Source organism: Kogia breviceps, chromosome 9 (genome assembly GCF_026419965.1).
Source record: "Kogia breviceps isolate mKogBre1 chromosome 9, mKogBre1 haplotype 1, whole genome shotgun sequence".
Taxonomy (NCBI): domain Eukaryota; kingdom Metazoa; phylum Chordata; class Mammalia; order Artiodactyla; family Physeteridae; genus Kogia; species Kogia breviceps.
Genome location: NC_081318.1, coordinates 98,697,051 through 98,717,423, shown reverse-complemented (window position 1 = coordinate 98,717,423; position 20,373 = coordinate 98,697,051). Strand labels below are relative to the sequence as shown.

The 20,373-nt window shown below is 37.1% G+C and overlaps 1 protein-coding gene and 1 long non-coding RNA gene across 4 annotated transcripts in view; both read left to right on the top strand.

Moving 5' to 3' along the window:
* Positions 1-1,924, top strand: part of PNPLA8 (patatin like phospholipase domain containing 8) — a 139,239-nt gene extending 137,315 nt beyond the window's left edge. For all 3 annotated transcript variants that reach the window (XM_059074802.2, XM_067042870.1, XM_067042869.1), the window contains exon 10: positions 101-1,924. In XM_059074802.2, coding sequence (XP_058930785.1) covers positions 101-375 — 275 coding nt within the window. In that variant the 3' untranslated portion in view covers positions 376-1,924. The remainder of the gene's footprint in view (positions 1-100) is intronic.
* A 7,409-nt stretch (positions 1,925-9,333) lies between these two features.
* LOC136794801 (uncharacterized) lies at positions 9,334-13,170 on the top strand. The gene is made up of 3 exons (XR_010842014.1): positions 9,334-9,379; positions 11,117-11,888; positions 12,753-13,170. It is a non-coding gene; the product is annotated as an uncharacterized lncRNA (long non-coding RNA).
* The last annotated feature ends 7,203 nt before the right edge of the window (positions 13,171-20,373 follow it).

The following is a 20,373-nucleotide window of genomic DNA, read 5'->3' as shown; positions in this document are numbered from 1 at the left end:
TAATTTGCCTAAAATTGGATAATTGTAAATAACATAAAATTAGATCATTGCAGAATAACTGGATTTTTTAATTCACGCTATCCTCTGTTTGTTTTAACAGAAGTCCATGTAATGCTTGACGGTCTGTTACCTCCTGACACCTATTTTAGATTTAATCCTGTTATTTGTGAAAACATACCTCTAGATGAAAGTCGAAATGAAAAGCTGGATCAGCTGCAGTTGGAGGGGTTGAAGTACATAGAAAGAAATGAAGAAAAAATGAAAAAACTTGCAACAATATTAAGTCAAGAAAAAACAACTCTGCAGAAAATTAGTGATTGGATAAAACTAAAAACTGACATGTATGAAGGCCTTCCATTCTTTTCAAAATTGTGATGAGTGTGTGCATATGTAGCCTCCTAACTGCATGCCTGTTCAGAAGATCCACAGAATTCAGTAAGGAATTGTGGGGTTCAGCATGACGACCTTTAAAATGCTTAGAATTCTGGGGAGTCCTGAAAAGACAGTGTTCGGACCACCTTGCAAAGTACAGAGAGGGTGTGTGTGGTTGCAGAATTCATCTGGGAGTTAGGTTTTTATGACGTTAATAGTTCACCACGCGTTAGGAATCTTACTGTGCTAGTTGGGTTTCGTACATATTGGTGTTGTATGGTTTGATGTTTGAAAGTTTATTAATATATGTGCCAAACAAGGACTGAAAGCTGTCACATTATACTTGGTATTTTTACTTTAGTCACCATACTCATGTTAAATTTATTTGATCATTGATTTTCTTTCATGTGGAAAAGCTAATTTCTTCTTAAAATAATTCATCTCTTTAAACACACTTCAGTTTTCAGTAGCTACATTCTGCGTTCCAAGTGTTGCCTTCTACTGTTGTCGTATCATCTAAACAGATGCAGAAAAAAATGGGATTCTCTCTATCAAAGGACTTTTTTTACATTTGAAATATGAAAGAGCCAGATACAGTTTTCTATTCCAAATGTGTTTATTTCAACATTGTTTGGTTCTGAAAGATAGGTGAAGTTCCAATCAACCACTTTTTCCCCCTGAAATTCGAAGATAATGATGTATGTTAACTTTTCTAGCTCTAGCTTGGCATTCACTGTTATGAAAGTAATTATTTGAATTAACTGAGAAAATGCCCCATCATTAACAAAAATAAACTATTGAAATAATCTATGTTAAAAGGCGAATGTCATTTTAAAATTATGTATTATTCATAATGTAGCCCTTCATCTCTCTGTAGCATTTGAATATACCTGTCAACAGTATGCTTTAAAAAAATGTCAGGCTTGTTTTACCTTAACTCCTTTAACCATCTGGACTTCACAGAGGTTAATAACATATACAGCAGCCCGAATCATTGTTTATGCTAATCAAATTCATCTTTGTTGTGTGACCTATCTGCCATGTGAATCTTTCACCATCTTTAGATTTGTGAAGAGAAATGAAAAAAGGTGAGTGTCCTTTGCTTTGTACATGTAAGCTAGAGCTAAACCAGCTTCGGGGATTGTCATATTGTGTCTTTGCAACATTGATGCGAAGGGGCAGTGAGGCGTGGTTCACAGATGCTGGAGAAGCTGAGTGTCTGGGTGCAGCTCGGGCTCTGATGCAGAGCCCTTCTCTTTGTGACCTGCAGGAGGATGGACAGCCTCTCTGGGCTTCAGATATTTTATTTGTAAAAGGAGAAGAGCTGCCTCTAACATTTTATTTCCTCTTACGGCAACTGAAAAGTATATTCTGCAAATGTACAAGCAAAAAATAGGAAGAAGTGTGAAAATGAATTTTCAGTCCTACACAGGTAAAATACCTGCTCTTTTCAAAGAAGCAGAGAACTGTCTGTTTTAAAAACAAAATGTAATAAATTATCCAACTTAACAGTTACTTTAAACATAGAAAATAAAAATTATTTTGTAGCTCAGTCCTTTTGGGGTGTTTCAGTTATTTCTGTAATAAATGCTATGCTGGTAATATTTCAGTTCTGTTCTTGCTGCTGATGTTATTCTTTATTAAAAATAGTACCAGGACTTTCCGGGTGGCGCAGTGGTTAAGAATCCACCTGCCAACACAGGGGACGTGGCTTCGAGCCCTGGTCTGGGAAGATCCGACATGCCGCGGAGCAACTAAGCCCGCGAGCCACGACTGCTGAGCCCGAGCACCACAGCTACTGAAGCCTGCGCGCCTAGAGCCTGTGCTCCGCAACAAGAGAAGCGAGCGCACCGCGACGAAGAGCAGCCCCCGATCATCACAACTAGAGAAAGCCCATGCGCAGCAACAAAGACCCAACGCAGCCAAAATTAAAAATGAATAAATAGGGTTTCCCTGGTGGCGCAGTGGTTGGGGGTCCGCCTGCCGGTGCTGGGGACGCGGGTTCGTGCCTCAGTCCGGGAGGATCCCACGTGCCGCGGAGCAGCTGGGCCAGTGAGCCATGGCCGCTGAGCCTGCGCGTCCGGAGCCTGTGCTCCGCGGCGGTGAGAGGCCGGCGTACCGCAAAAAAATAAATAAATAAAATAAATAAATTACTTAATAAAATAAAATTTATTTAAAAGAAAAAAAGCACCTCGGGACTTCCCCAGCGGTCCAGTGGTTAAGACTGCACTTCCACTGCAAGGGGCGCAGGTTCGATCACTGGTCGGGGAATTAAGATCCTGCATGCCTTGTGGCGTGGCAAGAATAAAAAAAGAAAGAAAAGAATTTGAAAAGTAGTACTTCAGATAGAGTTGTCCCTAGAGGCAACATGGGCTGGATGGGATTTCTCCTAGGGAGTGGAGAGAGCCCGGCCTGGGTTATAATTACACTCTGTACCTCCTTCTCTCCCACACCACATTTTATCCAGGAGAAAGTAGATGTCAAAGGAATCTTCTGAGAAGGAAGTCACAAAAAGTGAGCATGCAGTCTGAGGGGATAGGGTGCCCCCCAGCAGTTGCTGACAACTGCCTCCCTTTTTCACTTAGGGTAAGGCTGCTAATGACTGAAGGGCTAGGACCCCTAAAGATCCGTGCTCAAAATTTTGCCTAACCTGCTATACTCCAGAAATAATTCTAGTTAACAGTTTTAAATATTTCACAGGTATCACTGCTAGTAATGTGACTAAAAACAAAAATTTGTAGCATCCAAAATACAGTTTTTAGACACAGTATAAGTAACTATGAAAGTACCAGTGATTTCTAAAGATAGTGTAAAATAGTCCTTTCAGACCACAAATACTGCATATTCATATACAACTAGAACAACTTGTACATGTAAGAAAAATGCAAATAATTGGAAATCAGAATATTTCTGGGTATTCATTGTAATAAAGCAAATTTCAAGTACAATAAAGTATTACAAGTATGTAAATTGCATTCTTGTCCAAACCTGATGGAGTTCATCTGCTTTACAGTTGCTTGGCTGATTATTTCCCTCTTGATCAGCACAAGGTACAAGTGTACTCTGGCCATAGCTTTTTTCTTAAACCACACAGCATGGCACCTAAGTATGTTTCCATGCTCCTGTCCCTGTCTCTTTAGCTTTTTGCACTCTCTAACAAAAGGTACACCCAGTTGGGTGGTGCACCCATTTTCAATTATTCTTGTCCCCATTTGTACTTGGAACTGATTATCTGAAGAACTGTGTAATTCACCTGAGATAACCTTCACTTAACAGGGAAGCCAGTGCTTTCCTTTGTCCAAAAGCAGAGGATTTCTTTTCAGGGAAGAAGAGAAGTAAAAGAATACTCTTCTGAAAGATGAAGACTCACTACCAAGTAGGTTATGGATTTTTCATTGCACTGTTTTTAAAGTAGGATCAGTTCTTTATGAGAAAAATGTTTTAAAGACAGATAAATGGCCTAATTAGGTTATTTCCAACGCAATAATTCTGTGATAATTTATAAAAGTAAACATTGATCACATGAGTTAAAAGAAATATCTGTCAGTCAAAGAAGAAATTAGGATAGTCTTCCTTGTTCACGCATATCACTCTGTAAGGTTTAACTGATGTCTTTGGCAAACAGTTTATGCTTGATAAATTCATTCAAATCAACTAGTTTTCATTCATGCTAATGGTTATATCTCATTTTTTAAATTTTGATTTTTTAAAAATATAGCCGTGTATGCCTTGCAAGTGGCTATATTTTGAAAAATGATTGAAAACCCAAAATTTATCCACTGTTAATAGTTTTATTACAACTAACTGGTGAGGTTATTAAATTGTTCCATTTTTACTTTAAGGGAACTCTCATAGCTCTGAAAGTAGAGAAACATAAAGGTGTTTAAGTGCTTTCACGTCTGTAGAGGAAACGTGAATATTTTTATGATTGTTAATAGCTAATATCTAGCACTTACAGGCCAAGCACTATACTGAGAGCTCTATCTATGTTCATTATCTCATTGTATTATTTATATCCCTGTGAAAGAGATACTATTATTATTCCTAGTTTTCAGCTAAGAATACCAAGGCTATAGAAAGTTAAATAATAATGAAGAGGAAACTCATAAACATTTTAAACTTTTCCTTTTGTCTCTCCCAATTAGCCAGGTTCAAAAGTTCATTATTCATTGTGCAGACTTTTACTGACCGCCATCTTTCTCAGGACCACCTGCACCCCCTGCATCACCCATATTTGATCATCAGTTTCTGCTTTCACAGGAAGTGCCTTTTTTCCTTTTTTACAGCTCGATCAAAGTGTAATTTATGTACCAAAAAAGTCATCCATTGTAACTGTACAATTCAGTACTTTTTAGTAGATTTATAGAGTTGTGTCACCATCCAGCAGTCCAGTTTTAGAGTAATTGCATCATCTGCAAAAGTTCCCTTATGCTCATTTCTAGCCATTCCCTGCCCCAACCACGGATACGCTTTCTTGTCTGTATACATTCACCATTTCTGGATATTTCTAAAAATGGGATCATACAGTATGTATACAATCTCTGAAAAAGCATCTGGCTTTTTTCACTTAGCATGTTTTTGAGACTCATCCGGCTTATAGCATGTATCAGTAGTTGGCTCCTTTTTATTGTTGAGTAATAGTCCACTGTATGGATAGACCACATTTTATCTCTTCACAAGTTAATGATGGTTTGAATTTTTAGTATTTACCTATGATGAATAATGCTACAGTGAGGTTCATGTCCAGGCCTTGTGAGGACGTATGTTTTCATTTCTCTCAAGTAGATATCTGGAAGTGGAGTGACTGCAGCAGTTGTATGGTAGGTGTGTGTTGAACTTTCAAGAAACGGCCAGTTTTCCAAAGTGTCGATACCATTTTACATCCCCATCAGCAGTTCCAGAGAGTTCCAGTTTTCTATACATCTTCTCCAGCCCTGGGTATTGTTTGTATTTTTTTTTTTTTTTTTTGTGGTACGAGGGCCTCTCACCGTTGTGGCCTCTCCCGTTGCGGAGCACAGGCTCCGGACGCGCAGGCTCAGCGGCCATGGCTCATGGGCCCAGCCGCCCCGCGGCATGTGGGATCCTCCCGGACCGGGACACGAACCCGTGTCTCCTGCATCGGCAGGCGGACTCTCAACCCCTGCGCCACCAGGGAAGCCCCCTGTTTGTCTTTTTGATCATAGCCATCCTAGGGGGTATGTAATGGTATTACATTGTGGTTTTGATTTGCAGTCCCCCAATAACTATTGATGTTGAGCATCTTCTTAGGTACTTATTAGTTATTTGTATATCTTCCGTGGTGAAATATCCATTCAACTCTTTTGCCCATTTTTAAATTGGTTTGTCTTTTTATCAAGTTGCAAGAGTTCTTTATATATTCCGGATGGAGGTCTTTTGCCAGCTATATATATATCTCCCAGTCTGTGGATTGTCTTTTCATTTTCTCAGTAGTGTCTTTTAAGCAGGCATATGAATTTTTAATTTTAATGGTCAGTTTATCAGTTTATTCTTTTGAGTTAATTTTGTTTATGGTGTGAATAAGGGTCAAATTTCTCTCTCTCTGTCTCTTTTTGCAAAAGGATAACCAGTTGTCCCAGCATCATTTGTTTAAAAAAAATCCTCTCACCACAGAATTGTCTTTGTACTTTTGTCAGAAATCTGGTATCTTTATATTCGTGAGTTGATTTCTGGGCTCTCTTTTCTGTTCCATTGATCTATGTATTAATCCTATACCAGTACCACACTGTCCTGGTTACTATAGCTATATAATAACTTTAAAAATCAGACAGTATAATTCTTCCAGCTTGTGCTTTTTCAAATTTATTTTGGCTTTTCTAATTCCTTTGCATTTCGACATAAATTTTAGAATCAGCTTGTCAGCAGGCACGCACGTGTGCACACACACACACACAGCCGGCTGGAGTTCTGATAGGGATGCATTGAATGTATAAAGTTGGGAGAACTGACATAGTAACAATATTGAGTATTTCAGTTGTGTCTGTCCTTTGAAGCATACAATGAACATGGACTATCTCTATTTAGATTAAAAAAATTTTTTTTCTAAGCAGTGTTGTGTAGTTTTCAGTGTACACTCCTTTTGTAAAATTTATTTCTAAGTATTTTTATTAATTTTTGTGCAATCGTGAATGGAATTTTTTTAAATTTCATTTTCTGATTGTTCCTAGTATGTAGCAATATGTACAGTGATTGCAACTCTGGTGATAGCATGATTTTCCATCTTATGAATTATCCAGTTAGTAATGTCGCAATGACCTAATCTATGAAGTATGCACAGGGTGCTACAGATTGTGAAAAATGATTGCATCAGATAATGGTCTCACTGGTAATTCGTGACTGTGATAGTTCTGTGTTGTTTGTATCTTTGGGCAGTGAACACCTATTTTAAGTGTTCAAATCTAATTGTGCAGCAATATGTATATACATTGCATGTATTGCATTTACAATATTGCAAATATTGCATTTACATTACTGTGTTATTTTGGCATAAAGGTATTTAAATCTCCGGAAATAATATTGATTTAGAAAAATCAGGTCCTGGATTCTGGATTAGATGATGTTGTAGGCGCCCAGTAACTGGTTGAGTTACTGAATTACATTTTAACATTTTGTCTTACGTTATTCGTATGTAAAATGTTTTAAATTTATTTCTGATTAAGTATGTTGAGTTGGGTTAGCATTTAGTCTCAATAAATATGAACATGTTTGGTTTTTTTTTTTTTTTTTTTTTTTTGGCCGCACAGCACGGCTTGTGGGATCTTAGTTCCCCAGCCAGGGATCAAACCCAGGTCCACAGCAGTGAAAGCCCACGTCCTAATCACCGGACCACCAGGGAATTCCCTCAATCAGTAAAAACATGAATTATAGATTAGTATTTTAGAGGAGATCAATATGGTAGGTGCTCAATACATTCATTAGATTCAGAATTTAGGAATTCGCTTGCTTTCCTTATTTTCATATTTCTTCATTGTAGATTCCTGTGCTGAATATTAACTCATAAAAAATATTTTGACATAGGCTGAGCAATTGTGAACCCTGCAGTGTAGAAGTTCCTGAAATGCATATATTTAAAACAGGGGTCAGTGATGAATTTAAACTATGGCACAAAACAATAAACATGAAAGCTCATCTCAGGCTTTGTGAATTTATGAAAGTGTACACTTTCTTCTTTTTCTTTTACCAGTTAGCAGAACAAGAAATAAGACCTTTCTAGTAGTAGAAATTGGCCGCTTGTCTTATTTTTTAGTTGTTTCTGAGGCGGCCGTAATTTACCTTTGTTCATCCCAACGTACGTTATTCTGACGGATTCATGCTCCTTGTGAATGACAACCATTAAATATATAAGCTTCCACTTTACTACCTTTACGCGCAACAGCCATGACATTCGAGTGTTTGCTAAGTACCAGGAACTGAGCTAAGCAGGTTACATGTATTATAGCACATTGAATCCTCCCAGTCAGCCTATGAGGTGAATAGCATAATTACCCCTTTCTTAGAAAGAAAACGTTGCCCAAGGTATCACAGCTAGGATGTGGTAGATGAATCCATTTTCTAAACCACGACTCTTTCTGTACCTCTTCCCTAGACTGTCCTTTCCTGAAATGCTGTAAAGAGATTTCAGATCCAGTTTACTAAACTGAATCTGTAAACTCTTGGGTTTAATCAGTGAAGAAGTATAATTCCAACATCAAATTGTATGAATACTTCTTATGTCCTTGTCTACCACGGTGGTTCTCTACTATGAGTGTATTATCCCTCTCCCTGGAAGGATTTGAAAATCTGGGGGAGTGAGGGGAGATTGTCTGGGGAAACTACTGACGTTTAGTACCCCAGGAGTCAGAGATAGTAAATGTTAGACATGGCACAGGGCACAGAGCAGCCTCTTGTAATGAACTCTCCCACCCAAAATAGCAACGTTGCTCAGCTGCTATCCACACAATATAAATGATGAGTTTCTTCCACAAGAAATTGAGGGTATATACTTTGCCCAGAGTTAGGGTGCATAAACCATTTGTAAAATTCCATTTTGATTTCATCTCAAGAGGAATTCTTTTTGCATTAGTTGCCCCTTGTTTATCTTTTTTTTTTTTTTTTTTTTTTTGGCCAAGTTTAAATACAACTGAACTGTTCACTTAATCTTACTTTTTTGGACCAAATCTATGGCAGTTATTCTTTCATGACTAGGAAATAGGAAGGAAGGAGATCACATTAAAAAACAGTTTGTTCTGTTCCTGGCAGAGCTATCCACCATCCAAAAAAAGATTTGTAGAGTACAGATGGCCCTGGACTAAACTGTTTGCATGTGGTAGGCCAAGGGTTTGATAAATGTGTGTCTCTCAAAGAGTCACACTGATTGCCTTGTTCATTATAAACCTTTATTCCACTGATACAAGTCAACTGAAATTCATCACATTCCACAGATATGTATTATTAGTTTAGTCTGTTAAAGTATCGATTGTAACGTTGACTCACGTTCATGATGAAAATCTTTAACTTAATACAGATTCGTTCCTTGCCTCTAAACAATATATATTCTGAATTGTATTTTAAAGATTTCAGTCTGATTGAATATGAACAGATTACATGGTCCGAAATGGTTGAGAGTTCCAGTAATAGTTGTAGCTAACATTCATTGCCATTCAATCTTCATAACAAGGTGCTATCATTATCCCTATTTTATACTAGCAGTGATTTGATGATGATGGTGAGAAAAGTCTTATATTTCTTGCCTGCTATTAAATTCAGACTCTGTGTCCTTCCCCAAAGAGAAGCAAATATTCATTATCAGTGGGAAATTATAGATCATAATGTGAACATAGGTGGATAGCTGTCTTTCTTAAATTATAGATCTAAAATAAATACCTTAATATCCTTTCACATATTTTATTCTCATCTACATCACATTTAGGTGCCTGATTTGTATTTTTAGACGCCTGTTTTCAAGGATCACACCAAGATAAATGTACCCATCTTACAGGAGAATTAAATGGTAAGTTAACAGTTATGACTTGGTAGCACTCTTCCTTATAGCATGTGCTACTACTGACAGTGTTTGTAGAAGGCAAAGTGATAACAGCAATCCAAAAGTCCATCCAGTTACCTGAGATGAAAGGAAAACGATGTTGTCTTATATTAATTGTATGACATTGTATTCCCAACACTTCTTGCTCTAAAATAGTATTTAATGTTTTAATTAAATTACATATCAATAATTTTAAAAGAACTGTGAGTGCAATTACAAATAACTCATACCTTGGCCAAATAGAACAGAATATTAAAAAGAAAAAAAAGTCATCAAATGTTTTATGCCAAAATACACTTGGCATAAAAATCCTTAGGATTCACTCTAGGAATCTTGCAAAAGAAAATCTTACGTTTCATTATGTTTTGTACAGTTGGACCACATTTTCAAAAACAAATGTTCCACATTTCACAAACACAGTCATTGTGCTTTTGTGTTCGTGGTATGAATAATCTAAGGAATTCTTAAAAGTCCCCCAAGTTTAAAAAGTTAAGTAAAACCGGTGTAACTTGCACCTCTCTCTGTCTTTCAGATTTGGTCTTAAAAACACGTTTTAAAAAAAATAATACTAATTGAATTAAGAGCCATTTAAAATTCACAATTTCTGTCTTAATCATTAAAGCCACATCTTGTAAATCACAGGTGCTGTTATTTTGCTAATTTTGAATGAATGTGTTTGGTATCAGGATACAGTTAATCCATATACATCTAAACATGTTGAATTCCTGTTTTGAATTCCGTTTCCGTGGTTGAATTATGTGATAAGTACCCAGTGCTAACACTAAGAAACTGTAGAAATGATGGAACTTTAGACTGTTTGCTTAGTATATAATGCACATACATTTACATATGTGTATAGTGTATAACAAAGAAATATATGCTTCAAAGCATATGATAAAGGTTAGATGGTATAGAATTTTGTGATACAGGCTTATACCACTATCATTTTTTGAGCATAGGTGAGTGACTATGTCCTGATCTTCAGATATAGTATCCCAGGTGTCTGCAATAGTGTGTGGAACAGTACTGCTACATCCATCTCATCACAAGTATAATCATCAGCTCACAGAATTAAGATTTCAACTCCAACTTTCTTTAGAGTAATTTTCACAACCAGAGAGCTACATTAAAAAAAAAAAAAAGTGTCTTATATGCACTGCAGTCATTCGAAAACATCTTCAAAAGTCATGATTACAAGCTTAAGACTTGTAGATAGAAGTATGATACGTGCTTCTTTATAAAGCAGGAGAGAGAAAGGAAAATTCTCGAGCAACAAATAATTGCAATAAGGTAGCTTGCTTTATTTATCTAATTATATTATGCATTCCCAGCTCAACTTGTCTTTTGCTTCTCACGACTATCTCAGCTTCTAGCATTCTGCTAGATAGATTATAGGCCCTTAATAAATGTTTCTAAGTTGGGCTTAATTAAATGACCTATCTGCCTTACACCATTATGAGGAGATGGGGGAAATGAATATGCTTTAAAAGGTACTTTCTGAAACAGTTTACTTTTAAAATCTGAAAATGAGGCTTGTTCCGGGTGCTGGTGGATAGAATCAGGGCTGGGATCATTTTCCTCAGTGTGAGTGGGGCCCTTTCCAGACAGTAAAAATCACACAGGTTACAAAGCCTGTCATTTTCTCTCACCTAGTGCCCGAGGTAAACACTCTTCAAACTGTTTGCATGTCTTATATTTTGACAGGGACTCAAATACAACCCTTCTGGGCACAGAAGAAAGGTTTCTTCTGTTTGAAATGTGAGCTTTTTTCTACCTCTTACTGTCTGTCGTATCTGCTCATTCTAAAACCACGACTGCCTTGTTGCCTAGATCCTTAAAGACACACCTTATTTTAGTAAATCTGTAGGTGGGGACCTTTGTAGCTCCAGTGAACAATAACTGTAGTCATACATTTGTATACAGCACTTATTTATAATTGCTTACAGCATTTATGTACTTTCCAAAACACCTTCAAGTGTATTTCTTCATTTTATTGTAACAGCTGTCTCGCGGCTTGGCGAGGCCAGCATTGCTATCCCACAAGGGATGTATGCAGTATAGCACTGAAAAACCCAAAGGCCTGTCTGACTTCACCCTGTTTAATATGATGGTTTGAGCCAGTGAATTCCCAGCCCAGGACTCTTTCCACTACTTGCCAAATAATCACTGGGGGTGGGAGTATTGGCTGCAATAAACAGGTTCTGATCATAGTGGGAATGTGTATTCTTTCCCAGTGCTGCACGAGATTTGCACTTCTGGGGGATTTGCTTTTATTTTTCTAATATGGGAATACTTCATCATCTAAGTGACATGTGTTAAACGCCCATTTGTATCGTGAACCTGACTCTGAATGAGATTTCAGTATATTAAAGGAATGCGTCCTTGAACGATTCTGTGAAGATCTGGACGTCAGAAAAATAAAACAATACAGCGAGCGGATATCCGACACACCTTGGAAGTGCGCAGAGGGAACAAGGTCAGTGCAGTGTTGTCCAGTTCTGTGTCTAGTTTCTCTCAAGTCCCTGATCATAGCCCCAGGGAGCTAATAGGTTTGGTGTTAAGATGAAGATCTTTGTGGAAGCTTGAATGGGCTCAAAGTGAGGCCCCAGGCAAGTTCACCTCCCTGAGAGTTTCCCTACCTGAAAAATGCAGAGTTGTTATGGGCCCTAAGAATAATGTAGGTTAAAGTAGTGCCTGGAATATAGTATGTAGGTGCTCAATAGCTACATGTTTGTAATGTATATTACATTAACTACAAATGTATGTTACACCAGTATATACTGAATAATAGCAATTATTTTTGTGTTCTGGGAAATTAAGATTCGGAGGGAAAGTACATGAAGTTAGTAATTTTTACTGAGTTACATAGCTTTAAAATCACAGGGTTCTGTTTCTCAATGTCACAGAATTATGTTGTGCAACATTCCTCCTCTCCAGTCCTTGAAAGGATCGTGTATTCATTTGATATGACCTCTTTTTGTTTTTCTGCATTATCTTGTGTTACTGTATTCTGTTGTACCATATGATGCATTGCCCCAAACACTGCTAACAGTATTATGCTTCGGGGTTATAAATTGAGGATATGTTTAATGCCCACTCTTGTTTATGTAAAAATAATGTTACCGACCTTGGAGGCAAATGATCTTGTTGCACGCGAATTATTGCATCCCGTGTTATTTGCTGCCAAATCATTTTCAACAGTTTTCAATGCCCTTGTTTCTAAAATTGATTTAAAAATAAAACAAGCATGAACTTAGAAACTGTAGATCTTACATATTTTATTTATGCCAAAAAGGATACTTTAAGATGTGCAGCAAATTGTATTTCCCTTATGTTACAGAAACTACTAACTGTACAGGTCATACAGTTGGAAATGAAACCAGTTAGCTGTGAAGAAATGTATCCTGGGCCTGACTGTCGTTACCACGTCAAACCCTGAGTGCAGAGTCTACTCCCTTCGCACAGAGACGACTCCGTCAAGAGATGAGGAGAGGGAGGTACTTCAAGTTTAGTCCAGGTTACGTGGCAGCAGTTTTGGCAAGCAGAGGAGGAACAGTGTCCAGAGAATACATTGATTTTTGTTGTCCTGGATCTGGGGGTTTAATCTTCCTCTGCAGCTGAGGAAAGATGTTCTTTGCACTTTGTGCTTAGAGTGTCTTTAAACTCACTGTTATTCAATAGACTCTCCTCATGGTGCCTCCCACTATACAGTCCCCCTCCCCTTAATGTAACACACACCATGGTTCCTGAGACCTATGAGTTCCCTATCCTGACATTTCATTCATTCTTTGAGTGAATATTGGTTAAACGCCTAATATGCGCCAGACATATTTAAGAAATTATGATAAAAGAGTGGGGCAGAGTGGTGAAAACCCGGAGTACCAGACCTTGTGCATCCCAAAGAGAGTTGTTTGGCCTTTAAAGCAGTCCCTCTGGGGACTTCCCTGGCGGTCCAGTGGTTATGATTCCGTACTCCCACTACAGGGGGCATGGGTTTGATCCCTGGTCAAGGACCTTAATTAATTAATTAATTTTTAAAACAACAACAAAGCTGTCACTCTGGTAGCTTTACAATTTTTTGTTCGCATTTTTAATTTTTTTTTTTTACATAGCAGGTCTTTATTACTCATCAATTTTATACACATCAGTGTATACAGGTCAATCCCAATCGCCCAATTCATAACACCACCACCACCACCACCACCCGCCTCTTTCCCCCCTTGGTTTTCATACGTTCGTTCTCTACATCTGTGTCTCTGTTTCTGCCCTGCAGACTGGTTCATCTGTACCGTTTTTCTAGGTTCCACATATATGCGTTAATATGCGATATTTGTTTTTCTCTTTCTGACTTCACTCTGTATATGACAGTTTCTAGATCCATCCACGTCTCTACAAATGGCCCAATTTCGTTCCTTTTTTCAGCTGAGTAATATTCCATTGTATATATGTACCACATCTTCTTTATCCATTCATCTGTCGATGGGCATTTAGGTTGCTTCCATGTCCTGACTATTGTGAATAGAGCTGCAATGAACGTTTTGGTACATGACTCTTTTTGAATTATGGTTTTCTCAGGGTATATGCCCAGTAGTGGGATTGCAGGGTCATATGGTAGTTTTATTTTTAGTTTTTTAAGGAACCTCCATACTGTTCTCCATAGTGGCTGTATCAATTTACATTCCCACCAATAGTGCAAGAGGGTTCCTTTTCTCTACATCCTCTCCAGCATTTATTGTTTGTAGATTTTCTGATGATGGCCATTGTGACTGGTGTCAGGTGATACCTCATTGTAGTTTTGATTTGCATTTCTAATAATTAGTGATGTTGAGCAGCTTTTTATGTGCTTCTTGGCCATGTGTATGTCTTCTTGGGAGAACTGTCTATTTAGGTCTTCTGCCCATTTTTGGATTGGGTTGTTTGTTTTTTTAATACTGAGCTGCATGAGCTGTTTATGTATTTTGGAGATTAATCCTTTGTCCATTGATTTGTTTGCAAATATTTTCTCCCATTCTGAGGGTTCTCTGTTTGTCTTGTTTATGGTTTCCTTTGCTGTGCAAAAGCTTTGAAGTTTCATTAGGTCCCATTTGTTTATTTTTGTTTTTATTTCCATTACTCTAAGAGGTGGATCAAAAAAGATCTTGCTGTGATTTATGTCAAAGAGTGTTCTTCTTATGTTTTCCTCTGAGAGTTTTATAGTGTCCCGTCTTACATTTAGGTCTCTAAAACTCCATTTTGAGTTTATTTTTGTGTGTGGTGTTAGGGAGTGTTCTAATTTCATTCTTTTACATGTAGCTGTCCAGATTTCCCAGCACCACTTATTGAAGAGACTGTCTTTTCTCCATTGTATATCCTTGCTTCCTTTGTCATAGATTAGTTGGCCATACGTGCGTGGGTTTATCTTTGGGCTTTCTATCTTGTTCCATTGATCTATGTTTCTGTTTTTGTGCCAGTACCATATTTTCTTGATTACTGTAGCTTTGTAGTATAGCCTGAAGTCAGGACGTCTGATTCCTCCAGCTCCCTTTTTTTCTCTCAAGACTGCTTTGGCTATTCGGGGTGTTTTGTGTCTCCATACAGATTTTAAGATTTTTTGTTCTAGTTCCGTAAAAAATGCCATTGGTAATTTGAAAGGGATTGCATTGAATCTGTAGATTGCTCTGGGTAGTATAGTCATTTTCACAATATTGATTCTTTCAATCCAGCAACATGGCATATCTCTCCATCTGTTGGTATCATCTTTAATTTCTTTCATCAGTGTCTTATGGTTTCCTGCATACAGGTCTTTTGTCTCCCTAGGTAGGTTTATTCCTAGGTATTTTATTCTTTTTGTTGCAATGGTAAATGGGAGTGTTTCCTTATTTTGTGTTACAGATTTTTCATCATTAGTGTATAGGAATGCAAGAGATTTCTGTGCATTAATTTTGTATCCTGCAGCATTACCAAATTCATTGATTAGCTCTAGTAGCTTTCTGGTGGCATCTTTAGGATTCTCTATATATAATATCATGTCATCTGCAAACAGTGACAGTTTTACTTCTTCTTTTCTGATTTGTATTCCTTTTATTTCTTTTTCTTCTCTGATTGCCGTGGCTAGGACTTCCAAAACTATGTTGAATAATAGTGGTGAGAGTGGACATGCTTGTCTTGTTCCTGACCTTGGAGGAAATGCTTTCAGTTTTTCGCCATTGAGAATGATGTTTGCTGTGGGTTGGTTTATGGCCTTTATTATATTGAGGTATGTTCCCTCTGCCCACTTCCTGGAGAGTTTTTATTTTAAATGGGTGTTGAATTTTGTGAAAAGTTTTTTCTGCATCTATTGAGATTATCATATGGTTTTACTAATTCAATTTGTTAATATGGTTTATCACATTGATTGATTTATGTATACTGAAGAATCCTTGCATCCCTGAGATAAATCCCACTTGATCATGGTGTATGATCCTTTCAATGTGTTGTTGGATTCTGTTTGCTAGTATTTTGCTGAGGATTTTTGCATCTATATTCATCAGTGATACTGGTCTGTAGTCTCCATTTTTTGTAGTATCTTTGTCTGGTTTTGATATCAGGGTGATTGTGGCCGCAGAATGAGTTTAGCAGTGTTCCCTCCCCTGCAATTTTTTGGAAGAGTTTGAGAAGGATGGGTGTTAGCTCTTCTCTAAATGTTTGATAGAATTCACCTGTGAAGCCATCTGGTCCTGGACTTTTGTTTGTTGGAAGATTTTTAATCACAGTTTCAGTTTCATTACTTGTGATTGGTCTGTTAATATTTTCTGTTTCTTCCTGATTCAGTCTTGGAAGGTTATACCTTTCTAAGAATTTGTCCATTTTTTCCAGGTTGTCCATTTTATTGGCATAGAGTTGCTTGTAGAAGTCTCTTAGGATGCTTTGTATTTCTGCAGTGTCTGTTATAACTTCCCCTTTTTCATTTTTCATTTTATTGATTTGAGTCCTCTCCCTCTTTTTCTTGATGAGTCTGGCTAATGGTTTATCAATTTTGTTTATCATCTCAATGAACCAGCTTTTAGTTTTATTGACTTTTGCTATTGTTTTCTTTGTTTCTGTTTCATTTATTTCTGCTCTGATCTTTATGATTTCTTTTCTTCTAACTTTGGGCTTTGTTTGTTTTTCTTTCTCTAGTTCCTTTAGGTGTAAGGTTAGATTGTTTATTTGAGATTTTTCTTGTTTCTTGAGGTAGGTTTGTATTGCTATAACCTTCCCTCTTAGAACTGCTTTTGCTGCATCCCATAGGTTTTGGATCGTCGTGTTTTCATTGTCATTTGTCTCTAGGTATTTTTTGATTTTTTATTTGATTTCTTCAATGATCTCTTGGTTATTTAGTAACATATTGTTTAGCCTCCATGTGTTTGTATTCTTTACATTTTTTTCCCTGTAATTCATTTCGAATCTCATAGCGTTGTGGTCAGAAAAGATGCTTGATATGGTTTCAGTTCTCTTAAATTTACTGTGGATTGATTTGTGACCCAAGATGTGATCTATCCTGCAGAATGTTCCATGCGCACTTGAGAAGAAAGTGTAATCTGCTGTTTTTGGATGGAATGTTCTATAAATATCAATTAAATCTATCTGGTCTATTGTGTCATTTAAAGCTTCTGTTTCCTTATTTATTTTCATTTTGGATGATCTGTCCATTGGTGTAAGTGAGGTGTTAACGTCCCCCACTATTATTGTTATATTATTATATTGTCAATTTCCTCTTTTATAGCTGTTAGCAGTTGCCTTATGTATTGAGGTGCTCCTATATTGGGTGCATATATATTTATAATTGTTATATCTTCTTCTTGGTTTGATCCCTTGATCATTATGTAGTGTCCTTCCATGTCTCTTGTAACATTCTATATTTTAAAGTCTGTTTTATCTGATATGAGTATTGCTACTCCAGCTTCCTTTTGATTTCTATTTGCGTGGAATATCTTTTTCCATCCCCTCACTTTCAGTCTATATGTGTCCCTAGGTCTGAAGTGGATCTCTTGTAGATATCATATAGATGGGTCTTGTTTTTGTATCCATTGAGCAAGCCTGTGTCTTTAGGTTGGAGCATTTAATCCATTCACGTTTTAGGTAATTATTGATATGTGTGTTCCTGTTACCATTTTATTAATTGTGATGTGTTTGTTTTTGGAGGTCCTTTTCTTCTCTTGTGTTTCCCACTTAGAGAAGTTCCTTTAGCATTTGTTGTAGAGCTGGTTTTGTGGTGCTGAATTCTCTTAGCTTTTGATGGTAAAGCTTTTGATTTCTCCATTGAATCTGAATGAGATCCTTGCTGGATAGAGTAATCTTGGTTGTAGGTTCTTCCCTTTCATCACTTTAAGTATATCATGCCACTCTCTTCTGGCTTGCAGAGTTTCTGCTGAGAAATCAGCTGTTAACCTTATGGGAGTTCCCTTGTATGTTATTTGTCGTTTTTCCCTTGCTGCTTTCAATAGTTTTCTTATTCTTGAATTTTTGCCTGTTTGATTACTATGTGTCTCGGTGTGTTTCTCCTCGGGTTTATCCTGTATGGGACTGTCTGCGCTTCTTGGACTTGGGTGGCTATTTCCTTTCCCATGTTAGGGACGTTTTCGACTATAATTTCTTCAAATATTTTCTCGGGTCCTTTCTCTCTCTCTTCTCCTTCTGGGACCCCTGTAATGCGAATGTTGTTGCATTTAATCTTGTCCTAGAGGTCTCTTAGGCTGCCTTCATTTCTTTTCATTCTTTTTACTTTATTCTGTTCTGCAGCAGTGAATTCCACCATTATGTCTTCCAGGTCACTTCTCCATTTTTCTGCCTTAGTTATTCTGCTATTGATTCCTTCTAGTGTAGTTTTCTTTTCAGTTATTGTATTGTTCATCTCTGTTTGTTTGTTCTTTAATTCTTCTAGGTCTTTGTTAAACATTTCTTGCATCTTCTCGATCTTTGCCTCCATTCTTTTTCCAAGGTCTTGGGTCATCTTCACTATCATTATTCTGAATTCTTTTTCTGGAAGGTTGCCTATCTCTACTTCATTTAGTTGTTTTTCTGGGGTTTTCATGTGATACATAGCCCTCTGGCTTTTCATCTTGTCTATCTTTCTGTGAATGTGGTTTTTGTTCCACAGGCTGCAGGATTGTAGTTCTTCTTGCTTCTGCTGTCTGCCCTCTCACTTTACAGTTTTATCATTGATTTTGCCATCTCTCTTTTGGAACTTTATTCCTGAGCGAGTACATGTAATGTTTATATATATACTGTGTATATTTAATAATTTCAGTTTATATATATATATACACATATACATACATACACATAAAATTTCTGTTATGTATATAACCATGTGATTTCTGTTATATACAAAATATATAATTTCTGTTATACATATGTATATGTTTAATTTTATATAATTAACTTCTTTACTAGTACTGTTGTAGACATAACTGAAACTCTGGAACGAAACAAATGCATTTGGATACATGATCTTTCAAGAAGTTATTTAACCTTTCCAAGGCTCAGTTTTTTTACCTGTAAGACTGGATTAACATATGGAAAAATCATACAGTTTTTAAGATTTATTTATCATTATTAAATTAATCCAAAATGGTATCAGTGACATTGACAAAAATCTCTCTGGACATTTAAAAAGATTGAGTCAATCATATCGTTTTTTTGATCAGAAATAGCTTCTGTATATTATAGACCTTTTATGCATTTACATAGAAGTATGCATTTATGAGCAGAATTCTATCAAAGTGCTCAGCATTTTTGTTTTTTACTTCTGCCTTTAGGTTTTTCTATTTCAAAATACCATGCACTTCTAAAGAGAATCACCAAACGGCCAAAGTCCAGGAGTTCTTTAAGCAAGTACAGAGTCTTTGCCTTATTGACGTGTGCCTCTCTTGTTGTAAGGTTGAATGACTAGTATGCATATTCTATTTCTGGACCACGTTTTGAAGATCACCAGAATGCAGAGGCCCCTCTGCCCCAAGTCGTGCATTCATGGGACACACTATCCCTGGGCTCTGGAGTAAGAACATTAGCTGCCTTAGTTCTAAGTTTCAGTGCCAAGGCCAAGCAATATCCAAAAGCCCACCAGGTACCACTCTGGTCTAGGGCATGACAGTAGAGAAGGGATGCCAAGGAAAAAATAATGAGAAAATAGCCCCAGATTTTAAATAAATGTTTTATTGAAAAGATAAGTCTAGTCAAACTTTAGACAAATAATTTTTATTTTTATTTTTTTTTTTTTTTTTTTTTTTTTTTTTTTTTTTTTTTTTTGCGGTATGCGGGCCTCTCACTGTTGTGGCCTCTCCCGCTGCGGAGCACAGGCTCCGGACGCGCAGGCCCAGCGGCCATGGCTCACGGGCTTAGTTGCTCCGCGGCATGTGGGATCTTCCCGGACCAGGGCACGAACCCGTGTCTCCTGCATCGGCAGGCGGACTCTCAACCACTGCGCCACCAGGGAAGCCCTAGACAAATAATTTTTAAATCCCCCGTAATTGTCATCTTAACAGAGCTTTTGTTTTAATTGAGAGATAGTTGATTTACAATGTTATGTTAGTTTCAGGTATACAGCGAAGTGATTCAGTTATACATACACATGTCTATTCTTTTTCAGATTCTTTTCCCTTATAGGTTATTACAAAATATTGAGTATAGTTGCCTGTGCTATACAGTAGGCCCTAGTTGGTTATCTATTTTATACGAAGTAGTGTTTATATGTTAATCCCTCTTCCTAATTTATCCCTCCCTCCCCATTTTGGTAACAGTAAGTTTGTTTTCTGTGTCTATGGGTCTATTTCTGTTTTGTCTATAAGTTCATTGGTATCATTTTTTTAATATCACATATAAGTGATATCATATGGTATTTGTCTTTCTCTTTCTGACTTACTTCACTTTGTATGATAATCTTTAGGTTCATCTATGTTGCTGCAAATGGCATTATTTCATTCTTTTTTATGGCTGAGTAGTATTCCATTATATATATATAT